Source organism: Rhodnius prolixus, unplaced genomic scaffold (genome assembly GCF_049639745.1).
Source record: "Rhodnius prolixus isolate KJV_2025 unplaced genomic scaffold, Rpr scaffold_1, whole genome shotgun sequence".
NCBI classification, from domain to species: domain Eukaryota; kingdom Metazoa; phylum Arthropoda; class Insecta; order Hemiptera; family Reduviidae; genus Rhodnius; species Rhodnius prolixus.
The window spans coordinates 48133575-48154319 of NW_027411581.1; the positions used below are offsets into that span (position 1 = coordinate 48133575).

Consider the following 20745-nt stretch of genomic DNA (forward strand, 5'->3'; position numbering starts at 1 on the left):
ATGTTAATCCCAAGTTGCAATACTTCCTCTTTAGGGGGGGGGGGGGTAAGAGAATCCAGAAATAGCAAAAATATGAACTGTTATTCTTAGAATCGGTAGGTGGAGGTAAAACAGTCCTCAAAAAATATACATTATTGCTCACGTTGTTCTAAAGAAAAATGTTTAAAACGAAATGATAGCATAATTTCTTAAATGTAGTAGGTTTAATTGTTAAAGTGTCCAGAAGCAAGGACAATCTTTTTCTCCTTTCTGTTCTCTTTACTTCTTCCTTTTTCTTTTTTTCCCACCTTCTCTCTCTTCCTCGCAGATATTTCAAGAAACTCTCGAACAAAGTTATGGTAAGCTCTGAACTATTACGTATTCTACCAAAGCCTTATTTTCAAACGTTTCCAAGGAAAAATTTATAATTTTAGGCATGCATTTGTTAATATAGACCATTCATGTGATTAACTGTACAGTATATTTAAGTAATTATTTACTATACGTTTACTTGGTGTTCTGTTGGAGATTTTGAGCTCATTATTCATGAAGTTTCCTCACTTAATTTCATGTAAGTTAAAAGTAAACTAATTAAATTAAAACAACCCTTATACAACTCTCCTACCGGACAGTTTTAATTAAATTTAGCTCTAGTTATTAATTTTAATACATTTTTAATTAGATTCTAGCTTTTGTTCAGATGTCCATTTAGACTTTGTTTTTTGATATGTGTACGCAGCATGTTTGCCGCAAAGATATGTGGTATCATTCGAATGCTTTTTATGTCTCGTGGTCTCTTACATGATGAGATTCTGCCTATCTTTTACAATAACCGAAATGACCTTAGTGTATGGAGCGAAAGTGGATCCCAAATCTTGCCCTTATTCTGAAGAACAATTAAATGGAACTAAAAAGGTACTTCAGTTTACGTATTTATATATGTCTATAACCATTAATGAGCAATAAAAAACTAAGTTAAAAAAAAATCGTCTTAAGATTTAAAAATAAATTCTTCCTTCAAATCCAACTTGAATTTCAGACCAACTGAAAAAAGAACAATCTTTCAAACTGGACAAACAAGGGTAAAATTCCTTCTTAAAGTTATTCTTTTGTATCTATCTGCCTTATTAAAATTTCTATACTATTAAAAATAATAAAAAGATGTTAGGAGGGATGTTATAATTCAAACAAATGTTATTTAAACAAATAATTAATACATATAATAATCTTAACAAAAACTTACAGTTTAAAAAGTTAAGTACAAGGGTTGATTAAACGACAAAAAGTTCATAAATCAGCGAGTACCCATCATTTCATAAATACAACATTGATATAATATGTATTTTTATATTTATATATTTTTTTTAATTTTTAGATATTTTATAGAATTTATTAAATGTCACAGACCCTTATGATGGCCATTTTCATTCATAATAATTTTTCTTGTTAAATAAATAAATAATAATAAACATAGTTATAATTAGTAATAAAAAGGCACTTAATAAAGTTAAAATATTAACTCTAATCCAAATTATTCTTATGATTTATCTTTATTATGCCCATTATACGGAACAAACATCGCATAAACGCACTCTAACTTTCTTTATATCTATTTTAATGTGCGTTTATGCGATGATTATTCAGTATAATGGGCATAATAAAGATAAATCATAAGAATAATTTGGATTAGTGTTAAAATAAAGTGCCTTTTTATTACTAATTATAACTACGTTATTCACATTTATTATTCTAACAGAAAAATTATGAATGAAAATGGCCAGCATAAGGATCTGCAACAGTTAAAACCGTCTCCATTCAACCCCTCCTCAGCAGCCAATACCGCTTTACCCAAATACCGCTCTCTCAGCGGTACAAGCAGAAAACATTCAAGCAGAAAATGGTAAAGGTCCTTCCCTCACGTTCATACTGCACACTGGGCAGAAGGGAGACTTAACAGGTTTATAGGGGTTGCAAGTCAAATTCAACATCTCCGATCTTACGCCAGTAATCAATTTCGTAAACAGAAAATTGTCCAAATTTAACTAATGCTTACTCAAATTAAATTCAAAATGCGGATACAATAAATGATTTGAACTATTTTGAACTTTGGATATTAAATGATTTTATACTTAATTCATTATACTTTTAAGTAAAACATCAGACGATCAACCCATTGTTTCACATCTGTATTAGCAGTGTCAATTAAATTGAATTCAATGAATAGGCTCGACCATCCTTTGGCCCAACAAATCTTCTTACTTATTACTGACATTGCTAATATTTTTTGTAATCGATTATTGTCCATTTCATTAACAATTTTTTTAAATGTATTTCATGTGAAGGCGAAAGGTGTACGCAAACATACTATTTACATTGGATTCAAGCAATTAGAAATAATTTGGAGTGTTTACTGGAAGACAGTAGATTCTCTTTATAAAAACATTCTCTGACACTTTTCTAGTCATTCATTTTGTCTCCACATCCAAACTTGATTATATGATTATATCTCCACATTGAAACTTGAAACCATATGTCATGATTATAAGAGATGTCGCGTAATATAATTTCATTTTTGAATTATAATTACACTTATTGGAGAAGAGAATACTATTAAAGTTATTTAGTGCAATTTTAGCTTTACTTATTTTTTCTCGTATGTTATTGGTAAAATACTTTTTTAATATTTCAATTAAATTGTTCTGATAAAACCATTTTTCATTCTTTGTTATTTTTCCAGGTTGCGGTTTAAAAATTACTTTAATTCACTAAATTAACAATTTAAATTTTTTTTTTTTTCCTTTGTTATTGGCCTCTTGAGCAAGCAAATCAGCCATTTAATTTCTTCTTTAGCATCTTGAATATTTACAGAGTTATCCTGTTGTTTGTTATAAACTCAAAGAGCTCTGTGTAAATTCTGCCATCATCAGCTGCCAGAATAGTATTTAAATTGGCAGGTAACGGACATCCCGTCGCTATCACTGCCCTCCACAAACGCTCTCTTCCTTTAGTATTATTAGTACATTCCAGGATTAGATGGTTGGCGTCTGCTATTACTCCTGAAGTAATACTGCTATTACACAGGAACACTGGTGAGATGTTTCCACCCCAATCCTGGCTAGATGGTGCGGCGAATAATTGTGGTTGAACCTCATTCGAATGACAGTGCTAACAAACTTCCTATTGTGGTTTTTGTATTTGTAAAACCATGGTCTTTTGGGGACACTACATTGGATGGCTGTGTAAAATTGGCCTTTTCTCGCCTTTGCCAATTCGTATGTCCGCTGCCATTCTGTATAGCACTCCGCTTTTGCATAGTTTTTAATATCGGAGACCAACAGTGAGTGTGGCGATGTATGTTGTAGGGAGATCGCTTCCTTGGCTTTACGATCCACGATTTCATTTCCTCTCAGACCTGTGTGACCCTTAATCCAGATTAAATGTACCGATTTGCCTTTTCTTAGAATATTATTTAATAATTCGGAAGTTTCTAAGATTAAAGCGGGAGCATTATTTCCAGAATTTTGTAGTTTTTGGAGAACACTTTTGCTGTCTGTGAGAATTAACACCAGCGATTGGTCTATTGAATCTACATACTTTAAACATTGATATACAGCAAATAATTCGGCTGTGAATATGGAAGCGAACTTATTTAATTTGAATTGTAAGGAGACGTCAGCCGAAAGATCAATCACTGCACATCCCACACCGTCTTGATTCTTAGAACCATCTGTGAAGAGCTGATATCCGTTGGGAAAAAAGCGGTGTAATTTGTTAAGAAGCAGTGCGTTGTTGCAAGAATTTGAATGGTTTTCGTTGTATTGGAAAAAGTTTGTATGAATGTTCTTAGTATTTTCCATAGAAACCAACTGCTCAAAACTGAAAACAGGGAGCAAATCATAGCGTTTTATTTCTAAGGAGAAGTGAGACAGTTGGCTGAACTGGTTTACTAATATCGGGCTCCTCTTCTTGTGCCAGAACTTGTCGGTAAAAACTCGGGCTGATATTCTGCTTATCCTTTGAATGCTGGGTTGTCTTTTGATACAGAACCTTTCAATGATAAACCGTGAAGCTAACAACTTCCTTCTGATTGCCAAGGGTTGTTGCTTGGCCTCTGCTAGGAGCGCATTAGTCGGCGTTGAAGTCAGGGCACCCAGACTTGCTCTCAAGGCTTTGTATTGCAGTTTGTCTACGTGGTTAAGGTGAGTGGATGCCGCATCTCCATAGAGGAAGCATCCATAATCCAATCTAGATAGAATTAGTTGTTTGTATAACATTAACGATGTTGCAACATCTGCCCCATAGTTAAAGTGGTTAAGGTATCTCAAAATATTCATACTTTGTTCGCACTTTTTAACTATATAACTAATGTGCTGTCTCCAGAGTAATTTACTATCGAGGTACATTCCCAGTGTTTTCATGACCGGCTCTACCCGTAATTGGATTGCTCCCAGTTTTACTGGTGATTGTAGAGTATACTTTCTTTTTCGAGTAAACACCGTAATACTACTCTTCGCTTCGGAGGGTGTTAGTCCCTTGTTGTGGCACCATTTACCGAAGATAGTCATAGCACGATCCATTGTGTTTATAGCCTCCTTTAATATTCTGTTACTGCAATACAATATTATGTCGTCCGCAAATTGAGAGATACAGACTTCCGGACCCAAATTCTCACCGACGTCTGCTGTGAATATGTTAAATAATATCGGGCTTAGTACTGCTCCTTGCGGCAAGCCCATATGAGTTTGTCGTGGACCAAATAACCTTCCACAACATCTGACTTTTATAGTGCGAGATGAAAGGAAATTACAGACATGATGTACAATTCTTGAGGGGACCCCTATAGAATTCATCCTGCGAATAAGACTGGGGATATGGACGTTGTTGTACGCATTTACTAGATCAAGGTTTGCAGCGATCTTGAACTTACCGTCTGTAAAAGCTTCATATGCGTCCATTACAAAATTGGCCAAAGCGTCCAAAGTGCTGCGTTTTTTCCTAAACCCGTTTTGGAATGCCGGAAGTTTGTCCTCCGATTCTATCCACCATTCTAGCCTGGTTTTAATTAGCCTTTCAAAAGTTTTTGCTACGCATGAGGACAGAGCTATTGGTCTGTAAGACAGATAATTTCCTGAATCTTTTCCTGGTTTTAAAATGGGTATAACTACTTGATTGCTCCATGCTTCTAGTCTTATTTGATTCATCCAAATTTCATTCAAAATTTGAAGTAATTTAGTTTTGCCTGGTTCTGCAAGTGTGTAAGCATGGGGTAGTGAATCCTATCTTCTCCTGGAGAAGTGTTATTATTTATTTTCAACGCTGTCAGTAGTTCTAAGTAAGAAAACGGCTTGTTTAGTTCGTGAGGCCTATCAGATATTTCGGGTAACTGAATTTTCTCAGGAACAATTTCCGGAGTCAAGGCATTGAGGAACTCTGGGATCCACTCACCACTTGTAGGTCCAACCCTGTGGAAGCCATGCCTGAGAGCCTTTACCTTCCTCCATATCTCCTTTATTGGAGAGGATCTGTTAAATGACGAGCAGTATTCAATCCATTTTTCCCTCTTTTTTATTTTATATATTCTGCGGCACTAAGCTGTAGCCTGTTTGCACTTTATGAAGTTGGCCCATGTAGGAGAGTCTTTATACATTTTATAGGCCGTTCTATTTTTTCCCCTCAAGCTGTCACACTCCTCATCCCACCAAAGTTTTGGGTGGGTGTTTTGGTTTACGTCCTAGGTATGGCTTTGTTTGCGGAATAACTTGATTTGAGACTGTATGAATAATATTTATCAATTTGTTGTAATTAGTTTGCGGGTTATCTCCTAATTCTAATTCTGCTAACAGTTTTCCCGTCAACAATGTATACTTGTTCCAGTCCGCCATCCTTAGATTCCATTTTTTGTTAAGTATGGGATTGCTATTATTGATATTGCCAATGCTAATGTCGCAAATCTTTATTAGTATGCCCATATGATCAGATCCAAACGGTTCTTCTATGACTGACCACTCCAATCTAGTAGCAAGCGCTAGGGAACAAATCGTAAGATCAACTGCCGATGGCTGATTCCCTGGTCTTTGCAAAAGAGTTGGTGTGCCATCATTGATGATCAAAAGGTTTTCATTGTGAATTGCATCTATTAGTTCATTACCTTCATAATCATTCAGTTTACAACCGTAGCTAGAATGATGAGCATTCATGTCAACACAAATCATGATTGGTGTCTTCCAATTTTTAAAAAGTGTTGTCCACTCCTTGGATTTAGTTTTATGTTTTGGGCCACAATATACAGATACAATGGTAAGATCCAGTTTCATTAGTTCTATGGTTATTGCACATGTCTGTATTCTGCTGTTATTAAATGTATGTTGCACATTTAAAGTTTTATACCTGTAATGGTTTTTGATAATGATACATGATCCTCCATATCCGTCATTTCTGTCGGCTCTCACAATATCGTATCCAGGTATGCTGAAATTGTCCTTCATCTTTAACCAAGTTTCTGAGACCACAGCTATATCAACTTTATTTAACTTCAAATACAATTCTAAATAATTTTTGTTACAAACTATTGACCGTATTTATTTATTTATTTATTTATGTATTTATTTGTAAAATCTTAATCATGCAAATGTATTTTTAGGAGAGATTTTGTTACTGTACTAGTAATCTTCTATCTACCCTTCTACAACACTTTTTTTGGTGAGGTACTTTGATCGAATGACGTTGGTCATGATGTTAATAAAGTAATGGATTATCCTGTGCGGTATTATCTGCTCTTTGCAATTCATGCTCGTGAGTTGAGATTTTAGCTTGTATTAATTGCGGAGATTTTGTAATATTACAACTATTAATATATTTAGCGAGAATTTCTTCTAAATTAGCCGTAATGGCCTTAATTATTTCGTTTTTGTTGTCATGCACATTATTTATTTTCTGAATTAATTGTACTATATACTCTACCCCACTGTCTTGAGTGTTTCCTCTTGATGGCCTGTCTGTCACAAAACTCTGTTTAGTTAAGTTGAAACTTTGTCCCTCTGACGGAGAGTTGTGTTGCTTCCCTTGTATAGTTATTCTGTGCATCTTATTATCTGTCTGTTTTATTTCTTCGCCACTATTACGGTACACTATTGGGATGTCATCATTCAAGGTTTTTGACTTCATTGAATCACGGAACTGTTTTGACAACATTTCATTATTAACGTGACTAGTTTTATTAGCTATTTTTGGTGGTTTCCTTAGCGTTGAAATTGTCGGACTAACTTCAGGTAATTCTGGAAATTCACTCACACTCAGTACATCAAATTTAGTTTTATTTTAAATTTAATTTAAAAATTAATAATTCATCTATTTCAATAGTTTTGTCTAATTCACAGTTACATAACTATAAATGGCTCAGCAAAAGATAGTGATAAGTTTTTCAAAGAGGGATTTAATTGATTTTTAAAATATTCTTTTAACTTAACAGAGTTACAAGTTGGAAATAAAAACTTTGTATTTTTTTTCTTCAAGTGATTGACAGCAGTCTAAAGATCTTTACTATTATTTATTTGTTTTAAGTTAAAAATAATGTTTTCATAGTAATTCTTTCGTATGCTATCACATACAATTTTAACAATCTAAATGATATCTTTCTCTGCTTCAGCAAAACAAAATCAAACCAAACATTTTTAAAACAAGTCATCTTTTTATTACTTTTATTTATTTTCTCTCCAAGATCTGCTGATTTTTTATACAATTTAAAGTATTTACAGTAGCCTGTGTATCTTGGGCAATAACATCAATCTTATTACATTCCATTTTTAACTACCGTTATAATATTTTTTATCATTGCTTGTAAATTTCAATTTTGGTAATAAAGTTACAGTATTATTTTCTACATTTGTAGGATTTCCACCGATGTTTAAAACATATGATTGAATTGAGTTTTCGATAGGACTGTGAAGCTATTAACATAACCAATGTAATCATACGGCACACAACCGAAATCTGTCACAGAACCACCTCTCGAACTAACAAACGTATATCCTCCCTTCAATATCAGAGCGAGTGCTCCTACCATTCGTTTCACATGGATTGTTATCACGAAATTGTAAAAAAAGCTGACCTTTATTATTAATTATTTTATCTTTAGACTTCTTATTTTTTCAACATTATTAACATGAATTTCATCTGGTATAACTTTACAGTTTCCTATTCGAGGATTACAATCCCCAATTATAACACAATTCTGAATATTTCTTTCTACATAGAAATTACATAAATCATTACATTCATTGAGCCATGCTGCACAATTAATATAAACTGGTAATATCCTAATAATCTGATTACCTCTTTGAATTCTAATCACAGTTACTTTATCAAAATTCTCAAACATTGCATAGTCTGCTAAACCAACTTTATAGCTAACCAATTGACCCCCCTTAGCACGGCCTATTTATCCTGGATTTTCTTTAATTGCAAAAACCCAATGTAATTTATAACCAGTAAATAAATTTACATATCGACTCATTTCGCATTCAGTTATGAAAGTATTCTGGTTATATCGTACTCGTATATCGTAATTGCTAATGAAATCTATTAAATGAGTATCATGTTTTTTATTCACTAAGCCCTTAACATTATAATATAGAATAGTAATGGAAACTTTATTTCTTACGGTTACAATGTTTCTTCCTGAAGTAAAATCAGATGTTCTACGTCGAGTTGTCTCCTTCAAATTGGGGACCTCACCTGAAGGATGTCCTCATGAGAATGTCAGCATCTTTTGTGCCGCTACCCACTAACACTAATTACGAAAGACAACTCGCTATAGACTGCTACTAAGAAAATCTTGTCTTACAAAACCACTCCAACATTTCCCCGTCGTGATAACGGCTCTTGGGCTGTCTCTGACAAAGACAAAGCCTCATTGTTCGCCTCTCATTTTTCCTCAGTTTGAACTTCTCATCAAGATATGATCAATACTTTATTCCACGAATCCTTATGATCAGATCTTGACCTACCTCTTCCTTTCTCCTTACCGCCGAAACATTTCACACCTTCTGACATTCTGTTTATAATTAAACATCTCTCTCTTAAAAAAGCTCCGGGCCCTGATCTCATAACTGGTAAAATTCTCCGACATCTTCCCAAAAAAGCAATAGTCCTCTTATCTACAATCTGTAATTCAGTACTAAGGACAACTTACTTCCCGATTCTTTGGAATCCTCCTTAATTCACCCTATTCCTAAACCTAACAAACCACTCCATCTTTCTTCCTCTTACCGACCAATAAGTCTACTGCCAATTCTTGGCAAAATTCTTGAGAAACGTTTTTTAAAACAAATTCTTCCCATACTCGAATTCTCTAATACTATTCCAGACCATCAGTTTGGATTCAGGCGACAATACTCTACTGTACAACAGTGCCATCGAGTGGAATACACGATTTCATCCTCCCTTGAGAGGAAAGAGTGTTGCTCGGGTGTCTTTCTCGATGAGAAACAAGCCTTCGATCGGGTGTGGCATCCGGGCTTGCTCTGGAAACTCAAGGGCATGCTTCCGTTCACTCACTTCCTCATCTTGAAGTCCTATTTGTCTGATCGTTATTTTCAAATTCAAATTGGAACATCGTATTCAGCTAAACATCGTATTGAAGCGGGTGTTCCTCAAGGAAGCATCTTAGGACCTATCCTATAAGTTACCTTAACAAAAACTTACAGTTTAAAATGTTAAGGGGTTGATTAAACGCCAAAAGGTACACAAATCAGCAAGTATACACATCAGACATACCAATCCATCCTCACATTGATCCAGTACCTTTACCTGACCTACAAACGGAATTTTTAAGTCTGTGTGGATGGTCAGATTTGAAACGTAAAATGGAGCGTTAACGATAGTGCGGAGAATTTTAGACTGAAGTGATTGAATTCGTTGAAGATTGGAGCGTTTCGTTGAACCCCACAGTTCAATACCGTAAGGCCAGGCGAATTTTAGTACAGAATTGTAAATCGGTCGTTTGTTGTTAAGTGAAAGAGTTTAACGTTGGTCTAGTAATCTTTTAAGTAGTTTTAAGAGTTTTAATAAGATACATGGATGTTAAGTTAGTATGGAATCCCAGCAAACGCAATCAAACGAAATCACTAGCAGGTTGCTTCTTAAAAAGTGCAGTATAGGAAATTAAAGAGGGTCTGGCCGACCTGAAAAGGTAGAAATGAGACATAAAACGGAGGCAGGATGGTATTCTAGTGGATATAGCGTTCATTGAGCACCGTTTGGCCCTCCAAAGCTGTTAAAAACAAAAAGGTTAATAGCAACCTATGCCACTGCAATACTCAAAGATAAAGAATAGATAATAGTATTAATCCAAAAAATTAATTAAGTTAGTGTTTTATTCATTTTACTAGCTTGAAAAAAAAAAAAATTAACTGGTTATATTTTGTTTTATTGCAGAAAATGGAATTTGAATGGACTGCTTTTCAACAAGGCGTTATTCATTCCGGCCTTTTTTGGGGATATTTTACTACGCAGATTCTTGGTGGAGTTCTAAGTGATATATTTAATCACAAATCTGTATTCCTATGGGGACTTATCATTACTTGTATTGCCACAGCGATAACTCCTTTGGCAGCTCGTGCCTTTGACTGGATTGGTATAATCATCTGTAGAGTCATTGTCGGCATGGCACAGGGTGTTTTCTATAATTCTTTACACGCTATCACTGCTCATTGGATACCTCTTGAAGAACGAGGAGTCCTTGGCACCCTAGTTTTTGCTGGAGTACAATTTGGAAGTGCCATAAGCACTTTTCTTACATCGATAATACTAGTATATTGGGATTGGTCGGTAGTATTTTATACATATGCAGCTATTGGGGTAGTTTTGATCGCAGTTTTCTTCTTTACTACCTACACATTTCCTGCAGATGTGCCTAATATGTCAGCAAAAGAAAAGGAAATATTTGAAGAATACAAAAAGCATGTTACGCGTTTGAAGGTAAATTGATTGGAATAATAGTTACATTTAAAATAAAATATTTATTGGTTAGTATCATATATCATACTTGATAATTTTAGTAAGATTACCTGTGAAAGATCTTTCAGTTCGCTTCACAGAACTTTGGTTCGCGTGTGTCCACACAAAATCGCAGAAAGGTTAAATAGTTTTTAATGCTCGAGGTATCATCACCGGACATGACAATAAGATTGATCTTTCTCAAAATCGGTCAAGTGAAGTGTCATTTTACTGAAACGATTGTTTAAGTATTTTGTGGTTTTCTCGACAAACTACTTCTACGTTTTTTAAACTTGCGGTACTTACTTTTTGATTATCAGTACTTGAAGAAGAAAAAGATGGTTCATTAAAAAGCATCTCTGATCATTGTTGCACTCCTGACCTCTAGTAAGTTTAGATAAATAAACCCAGGAGTCTAGAACAGAAAATAACATTCAATAGCCAACGTTTGGTATTGAAACAGTGAACACGTATTACTTGAGCTCAATTTTTTATATTTTAAACAGTTTTTGTCTTGCTTTTTACAATAATTTCATATGAGCGAGTTCTTTTCATTGTATTTGAATTTTTTCGAAAGTTTATTTGGAATTCTACCGAAGAAAATTGGTGTAAAACCGTTTTAAAGTGTATTTCTAGGCCAAATAGTTGTTATTATTTGAACGAATTTTATATTTGAACATCGGGCTTGGCAAGCAGAGGAAGTGCAGCATTGTTTATAGTTGGTGCCAGTGGTATCCCTGGAGTTGGTGTTTCTTAGTGGTGGGGGACTATATCTCTGTCCTACTCGCACCATTCGACTACACGGTGCGACTTTTTATGTTACATCACCTAATTTATTTATAATTGATTGATAGCAGTATTTTGTTTCTAAATTGTTGAGTAAATTTGGTTTTTGTTGCTGAACTTTTTACTTTTTTAATGAACTAAATTTTATTGGTGTGTCTTCAAGTTTGGCATTTAATAATTAAAACCATGAATCAACAATTGATCGACTTGCTTTCTCAATTTAAAGATGAATTGAAAGAAGACATTAACACTCAACGAGATTTAATAGTTTCTGAGCTTAAGGACTCCCTAAGCTTAATGAGTAACAAAATGGACAATTTAAACAGAAAGGTTTGTCAACTCGACAGAGAAAATCGCAAAAGAAATTTAGTGCTATTTGGTATTTCTAGAGAGTTTAAAGATTTTTTTGAACTGAACAGTTTTGTATGAGAATTTCTAAATAAAAAGTTGCACGTTACGTTAGATTCAACACATTTTGACCATGTAAAGAGATTTGGAATTTTTCAAGAAAATAAAGCGCGGCCAATTTTGATTGGTTTAACACAATAGTCCAACATTAAAGGGATCAGGAATAAAGTTGTCTGAAGATCTTCAGAGAGGTTCTCCAACACAGAAAAACTTTGATCCCCAAACTCATTGAAGCGCGAAAAGAGGGCAAATACGCCGTAATTAAATAGACAAATTAGTTATAAGAGACGGCAATTACTCAGAGTACAGTTTGGCACAAAGGCAAAAACGTCAACTCTCTGCTTACTCCTCCCGAGAATTTGGATATGAGTAGGAAACTAAAGGAGACAGCAATAATTAAGAAAACTAAATCAGGAAGTAAGCCAAATCAAATTAAAGAGCAATCTAATTATGGACCTCATGGCTCCTCTTCCCCCAGCGTGCTCTCCGATCAATCAAACTGCGAGACTGACTCTACTGGGTCTACTCACAAGAAATAGCAACTATTCGGGACGGGACGACATTTGCGAGTTTTGGCTCATAACATACGAGATGGTCTGCGGAACAAGAAAAACAATTCAGGTTTCATTTCATATCAGCAGACTGGTTCCGTGACCATGCTAGAATGAAATCTTTTAAGCAGCTTAGACTGTTTAGGAGAACGGATGAAGTAGAAAATAAACATTTGTATTTAAAATATAATTTTGATTTTAAGCGTATATGTAAAAATAAGAAACAGAAATACAATGTAGATTGTGCTCGCGGACTTTATAATGTTAAAAGCAGTAAGGAATTTTGGCAGCAAGTTAGAGCTTTTCAATAACGTAAACCAAGGGTGTTGGGCAATATATCCCCGGAACAATCGTTTTAGTATTTTCGTAGCCTACACAATTCACCAGTAACTGCTAGATTGGTATATGATCAGTCCCACCGAGTCGATGCCTTTTTAGACAAACCATTCTCCTACGATGAGTTAGAACTTGTTCTAAGTAAGAGTAAAGAGAATAAGGCCCCTGGAACAGACGAGTTTACAAATTTGCTCCGATAGTTTTCTTAAATAGGCTTCTATTACTTTTTAATAAAATATTCGAAACTAGCAAGATAACGGTCTCTTTTAAGGAATCAATTATTTTTCCCTTGTATAAAAAAGGAAATAAAAATTTAACGTCTGGTTATAGGGGTATATCTTTTATTAATGTTATATGTAAACTGTATTCCGGGTTAATCCTACATAGATTTAATATAATATTTAATAATTGGTTGGAGATTAATAATATTCAAAAGGAATCGTAGGCAGGATTTAGGTCAAATTATTCGACCACAGATAATTTACTTAACTAACATTATTAAAATAAAATTAAACAAAGAGAAACAAAAGTGGACCTGTCTTTGGCTTTCGACAGTATTGACAGGTTTAGTCTAATCTATAAATTACATAAATCTGGTCTTTCTACAAAGATTGTGACTAGTATTAAGAATTTGTTATCGGGAACCACTGCCTCTGTTATGTGCAGAGATGGGCCCTCTGCCTAAATAATGGGGTGAAACAAAGATGCCTCCTTAGCCCTACCTTATTTTCTATGTTCATTAACGACTTGGAGGCTGCCTAGGAGGAAGGGTGGTAATAAGTGATAATTGTAAGATAAAACTGCTGGCTTATGCCGACGACGTAGTTCTATTATCCTCCAATCCGATCTCCCACCAGTTAATGATAAAGGAAATGGAGTCTTATTGTTGTCGTTGGAAATCAATTTACAAAAAACTAAAATTATGATTTTCCGCAATGGTGGTCGTCCAGCCATTAATGAGGTTTGGTATTGAGGTGCACAGAAAGTGGAGGTCGAATACAAATACCTTGGTGTAATACTTACTCTATCGTATTATAAACATTTTTAAAATGAGCTTAAATACAATTTGGCATCATTTTATGGAAAAACTAAATTCCTTTTTTTTTTACAAAAGTTCGCATTTCTAATTCTGTAAATCAAAACTGTCCGGTAGGACAGTTGTATAAGGGTTGATCGTCAAAAACTGCACGAAAAAGCGCAACATTGAAAAACACCCAACTTTGACAATTTTTTTCTATTTTTCTATAAAAGATAAAATTCTCAAATTTTCTTTAAAATATAGGGCAAACCCTCCTGTGTAACTGTATTTTTTTTTTTGCAACAACCCAGATCTATTAGATTTCGAGAAAAAAGTTGCCGAAAATGAGTAAAAACGGCTTTTTCAAAAAATGTTCTTGTTCTTGTGTTCTTGTTGTTACCTTTTTTGTAAACAACGTAGCGCCTAAACGCGTGAACCGATTTTCATGAATGAGGTGTCATTCGATTGGGAATTTTATGTAGATGTGCCCTTTGGGGGTCTCGACACTGTACATCGAACGGGAGAGGAGTTAGCCCCCTTTATGTAAGGCCTCCTCCAAAATTATTATTACTAATTACTCTGTAAATCTTGGCCCGATTTTGATAAAATTTGGTAGGATGACAGGGTTAGGGTTCCCCTATGTAACATTAAAGCGGCAATCAGCTCTTACACTTGTTAAGAGGAAGTATAGCAATCGTTTCAAATTATCGACACGTGAACCGATTTTCATGAATGAAGTGTCATTCGAATCGAAATTTTGTACAGATTTGCACTTTAAAAGTCTCGACGCTGTGCTTATAATGAGGGGAGTTCGTCCCACCCAAATAAGGCCCTTTCTAAAACTATTATTACCAATATTTCTATAACCCTTAGTCCGATTTTGATAAAATTTAGCACGAAGAAACGGTTAAAGCTCCTCTACGTGGCTGTGAAGTGCTATCATGCTCTTACTCCTACTAAGAGGTAGTACTGCAATCGTTAAAATTATCAATGAGTGAACCGATTTACATCAATGAATTTTCGTTCGATTCAAAATCTTAGCCTTTTAGGGAGAAGTACTGTATTCGCAGTTTAAATTTGCCATTTACGTGCAAATACCTTCCTATTTTATTCAAAACGCTTTCTCAAAAAAATTGTTGTTGAGGATGGTTTGGGGACGGCAACTATAATCATTCTTTAAACTTTGCAAAATAGACAAAAAGGAAAATCTATCCAAAAGGTACAAAAATCTCCTTAACAAAAACTTACAATTTAAAATGTTAAGTATAAGGGTTGATTAAACGCCAAAAGGTACACAAATCAGCAAGTACCCAACATTTCATTAATACTTCATTGATATTATTTAAGTAATTTTACTGCATTAATTTTCATTAATATTTTTTAGAATTTATTAGATGTCAAAGTAAGGGTCAAAATAAATTCTTTGAATAAAATAAAAATATTACATTATAGGATGACAACTTCAATATCTTAATAAAATCCTTACAAGCCGATATGAGCAACGCTTCCAGTTGAAACTATTTAGTTATTGTAGTCATCCACTATATAAAAACTTGCAATACAACCTTGAGGATAATTCATATCTATCTGTTTCCAACCGTTTCATTTCATCAGAATGATTTTCAAAGCTAGAGGGGATCTTTTGCTTCTTAATTACAAATTTTATAAGAATAGAGATCTTGATTGATTAATATGTGTGCTAGTGGAGAGGTTGAGGATCTGATCCACTTTCTGACGGTCTGCCCGCAGTGAGCAACCTGCGCGAACAATGGTTCGGATCGCGAACCCCGCTCAGCACGTTGCGGCTTACTTAAACGGAAAGGATTGGGTGGCGTTGGCCAAATTTTGTCTTTATCTCGCTGCGCTTTATTAATACAGATATTTTGTAAAATATGTATGTAATATATATTTAAAAAATAAAAATTAAGTACAAAAAAAAAAAAAATTCTGAACAATTAGACTCCCCTGACGTTCAAAGTACCATGCGGACGTCTTTATGGCCAAAAATAGAAGTAAAAATACGAAGTAAATAAAAAATTAATAAATAAAATAAGTTTCTTTTTTTGTTTTTTTATCATTATTTCATTTATTAATTTTAGAATTCTATAAGTTATACCTATTTAAGAAATTTATGTTATGTTTTGAATTGAATAAAGACTTCTTTCTATTTCCATTAATGAAACAAAACGGACTTACGTCTTTTGATGGTAGCCGAGTAATCTAGAGCATAAATCATCATTGTAACATAATAGTGTTCTTATTGTTTATGCAGGAGCATAAGAAAGTGCCAGTAGTACCAATCTTGAAGAGCCGTCATGTATGGGCAATTTTCTTCGCCATGGTTGGACAAGATTGGGGATTCTACACAGTAGTTACATTCGTACCAACTTATTTAAAGTCAGTACTTCATTTGGATACTCAAGCCAATGGAATAGTGAACAGTTTAGGCTTTCTTTCTCTATGGATCATAGGAATGTTATTTGGTTTTCTATCAGATTACATACAAAAAAAAAAATGGATTTCTTTAACTTGGAATAGAAGAATTATATATCTTGTTAGTAAGTAACATTGCCGATTCCCATATTTAACTCATTTACTTTAATTATTTAAGCCATATAAATAGAATTTTGAAGGAAGAAGGAATAATGCCAATTTCAGTTATTATTTTTTTATTACTCTCCCGTGCTTTCGACCTAGAGAATTCATGGCTTATTGACAGTATAATATTTTTAAATTGTTATTATAAAGTTGGTGTATCTTCTGTCCTGTCTGCTCATGAAGTTGAAAATGATTGGTTTTATGTAAGTACATCCACAACAGTTTAAAATCTAAAATGAATGACTTTTAAAATGAAATCTTACATTTATATATAAAATTTATAATTATAAGGAATGGCAGAATCTGACCGATATTATGGGTGCGTTCCACTAAGCGCTCACAACGATCACGCTCACGACCGCGGTTTGGCCCGTTCCACTTGCTTGCGGAGTGTTACAATCGAAAACCAAAGTGGAATGGACTATGGGGCGTTTTAACCGTTCATATAAATATTACAAATGGCGACCTCGAAAATTAGTCAGAAGCTGGAAGAGGTTGTTTTTTAATTTTAACCCCGTTTATAAGCAGTTATAATAAACTTTATTAATTATTGGTAAAGTTGACTTATATTAAAAATATATATAATTCAATTTTTTTATTACATTTTCGTGGAGTATTTATAAAATTTACGTTCAAATAAAATTATGTTAAAATGTCTTTTGTGGCAACAGTAGGATATTTATTAATGCACTGTAATAATGCTTTAGAAAGTTCTTCACCTAGTTCCGATGAAAAGTGGAATGCAATTTTACAAAATCGCAATAGTGAGAAGCGAAAACTTAAGCCACGTATTATTATCAAAGTATAATTGGTCGCTATTCAGTGATGTAGTATGTAAAGGGATAAGTAATTTTTCATTTTATTATTTTTTTTAGACTTTTGAGAATCACATTCAATTATTTACATGAGATAATTACTTTCATTTACCTGATATAATTTTTTCGGTCGCCATCTTTGCTTTTAAAAATTGCTACAAATTTCTGAACGCCCACTTCGACCCAGCTCTTAAGGTGAAGCGTTGTGAGCTTTGCGTGAGCGAAAATAATGACGTCATTAGTGACGTTTTCGCCAAGACCACAACGACCGTGGTCGTAAAGTGGAACGGCTAAAGGTATATTTCGATCGTTGTGAGCGCTTAGTGGAACGCACTCTATATAATCTGAAATATTTCAGGCACTGTTGTCCATTCGCTGGGTTTCATAGGAGTCTCATACGCAGAATGCAATCTAACCTTTGCAATAACATGTTTATTGACCGGAATGATCGCATTAGGATTGTTCTATCCTAGTGTAAAAGTGAATCCAATGGACTTGAGCCCGAACTTCGCTGGAACCATAGGCTCAATAGGTCAGATGGGGGGATGTACTTCAGGAGTTTTACTGACTTATGTTATTGGTTTCCTAACCCCAAACGTGAGTATTATAGATAATTTAATTTTTGAATGTAAAAATACTTGTTGCCGACGAAAGCAAACTGAGAGATTGTTTTGAATTAAAAAAACACATACAAAAGTTTCGAATAATATTTCGTTTCCAATAGGTTCTACTTGTAAGTATATCTTCTAAAATCATTACTTTAAAATTGTTTTTTAATAAACTTAAGTAAGTCTTAATTAATTGTTAGGGATTTGACCTGAAATATCTTTATATTATCTCCGATCAAATCCACGTCAGAAAGAATACATCCATAGCGTAGTTGATAAACGAACAGACCATGTAGGAACTAAAGAAACTTCCATGTACCAACTTATTGCTTGAGAAAATCTTCAAGCTTTACCGGGCATCTGGGTAAACTTTACCCAGATGCCTTGGCTCAGGAGTGGTGGCTTGCCACCACTGGGCTGAGACAGGGGAAGGAGTTCATCAGCGGCTATTCGCCGAGGCTGACCGCAGAATTAATCCGTCAAAGTCGTGGGGCTATAAGGATAATTGTAGGCCTATTAACGGACCACTGCAAGCTCAGAAAACACATGCATCGCATGGGCCTGGCAGAAGATAGCCTTTGTAGGTTCTGTCAGGAAGAGGAGGAAACGGCACGGCACGTGTTGTGTCAGTGTGAGGGGCTCGTATGGCTAAGGATGTTACTTCTCGGGGAGGAAAAACCAAGGCCTGAGAGCTTTACCCAGGAGCCACTCTCCAGAATTAAGAGTCTGATTAAACGGACGGGTCTGGAGGGTGAGCTCTAAAGCCGGGGAGCCACAATAGATCCATAGGGGTCGCGGTGGCGCAGGCCTTGAGGCCACCCTAATTTAATCTAATCTAATCTACCCAGATGCCTTCAGTACACTCTTACAACTAATCAAGCAGTTATGGCTGTAGAAGAGGCTCATGAATTACTCTGATTTTCAAGGTCTTCAGTCAAATATATTTTCATGTTTCCATACACATGTAGAGGAGAATAAGGCCGTTTTACATACTCTAGTTCACAATAAAATAACTTTTTTTTTTATTGTACATTCCTATGCAAATGTTTATTTATGTTTTTAATTTTTTTTTTTTTACATATTTCAAGGGAAATCAAACGCTAAAACTCCGTTGGTCACGCCACTCAAGAGATTTATTTATTAAAAAAACTGAGAGAATTTTTTTTTCTCCATGCGTTGTCTATGGAGAACTTATAAAAGCAATGTTTTCTTTTTTCAAAATCATTTTGAGTAGACTCTGCCTCGCAGCCTAATGGTTATCTACGTCTCCGTTAATGTTGATCATTTATTCAAAACTGATACAACAAATGGTAACAAGTCAAGATCTAAATAGTGAGCAACCCTCCACTATTAAGTCTATTAAGTCACAGCTCTTAAAGGGACCAATGCTTTATGTATTACTCTAAGTAAATTTTAAGAACAAACCTCCAAGTAGCTGTATATTTATTAATGCTAGGCCATGCTCTAATAAAGGAAGTATATTTCAGAGTTACAAATCTGAATGGAGAGTAGTTTTTTGGATATCATACGTGGTTGTAATGGCTGGAGGACTACTGTTTTTCTTTCTTGCATCTGCAGAGGTACAGCCGTTTAATGATTTCGAAGAGGAAGAAGAGAAAAAGTAGAGCAACCGCGCAATAGAATAGAGTTCAGTACCAGAAATATAAAAATTCTAGTTTTGTATCAACAATATTGAATATAAAAGTATTAAATTATTGAAATTAATGTTCTCTTTAACTAATGATTCAGAAAATAAAAGTAAAGATATCAATTGAAAATCTGGGAATATTCTTAAGCCCACAGTGGCAAAGCGTGCACAGTTAACCTATAAACCTAAATTTACACACGTTTAAAATTTCCATTTACAGTCGAACCTTTCAATAACGGACACTGGCGGGCAAATTGGCCGCTGTTTGGAGGTGGCCGTTAGAAGGAGGTAGGCAAGTTTCATAATGAAAAAATATGGGTTTTTTTCCAAACATCTATTTAAAAATCGTTTATTATTAACAGATTTAAAAACATGCATAATTGTTAATTATTTAGCTATATAATATGCATCAAATTTTTCTTAATTATCCAAAAAATTTATCAAAAACTACATATTATTGACTTAATTAATAATTTTATAATAATCATCACAGTTATTCATAACAATAATAATTTATGGTAAAATTATCATCATACTATCATCTATTATTAGAAAAATAGAACAAACCTTTCGGCAAGTTGATAATGGCTCGATTTGGTTTTTGCAAAATCTTCCAACATATTTATTTTCTCTTCTAGAGTTAACCACTTTCGTTTGTGAGACATATCGGAAAAAATAATATTGTTCTTCCAAAGTTATATTGAAAAATGATTAAAATGGTACAAGATGTACGAGCTTATATGAACCTTTAGGAAAAACTAGAAAAAAACAAAAACTTAAGAGGGGATAATTATTTTGATCACCGCGTCAAACGAACTTTTAATAATAAGGTGGTCGTTGGTGGGAGGTGAAACATATAATCTGTTCCCCCAAATCAATGTCCGCGGTCGCTATGTAGAGTGACCGTTAGACGGAGGTTCTTTTATATAGAAAGTGTATAGGTAAAACGGGAAAAGCCAAAAACTGTCCGTAAATGGAGGTGGTCGCTAGTGAGAGTGTCCTT

At 34.3% G+C, this 20745-nt stretch overlaps 1 protein-coding gene across 2 annotated transcripts; it reads left to right on the forward strand.

The window, feature by feature from the left end:
* The first annotated feature begins 416 nt into the window (after nt 1–416).
* LOC141449112 (putative inorganic phosphate cotransporter) lies at nt 417–19815 on the forward strand. Of its 2 annotated transcripts, XM_074118197.1 has the most exons (6): nt 417–550; nt 719–894; nt 10414–10956; nt 16346–16631; nt 17845–18083; nt 19582–19815. In XM_074118197.1, the coding sequence occupies exons 1-6, from the start codon at nt 526–528 to the stop codon at nt 19717–19719; spliced, it is 1407 nt and encodes a 468-aa protein (XP_073974298.1). In that variant the 5' UTR covers nt 417–525; the 3' UTR covers nt 19720–19815. The 2 variants fall into 2 exon arrangements, with proteins under 2 accessions (XP_073974298.1, XP_073974308.1); XM_074118207.1 differs by lacking the exons at nt 417–550; nt 719–894 and adding an exon at nt 6632–6771.
* The last annotated feature ends 930 nt before the right edge of the window (nt 19816–20745 follow it).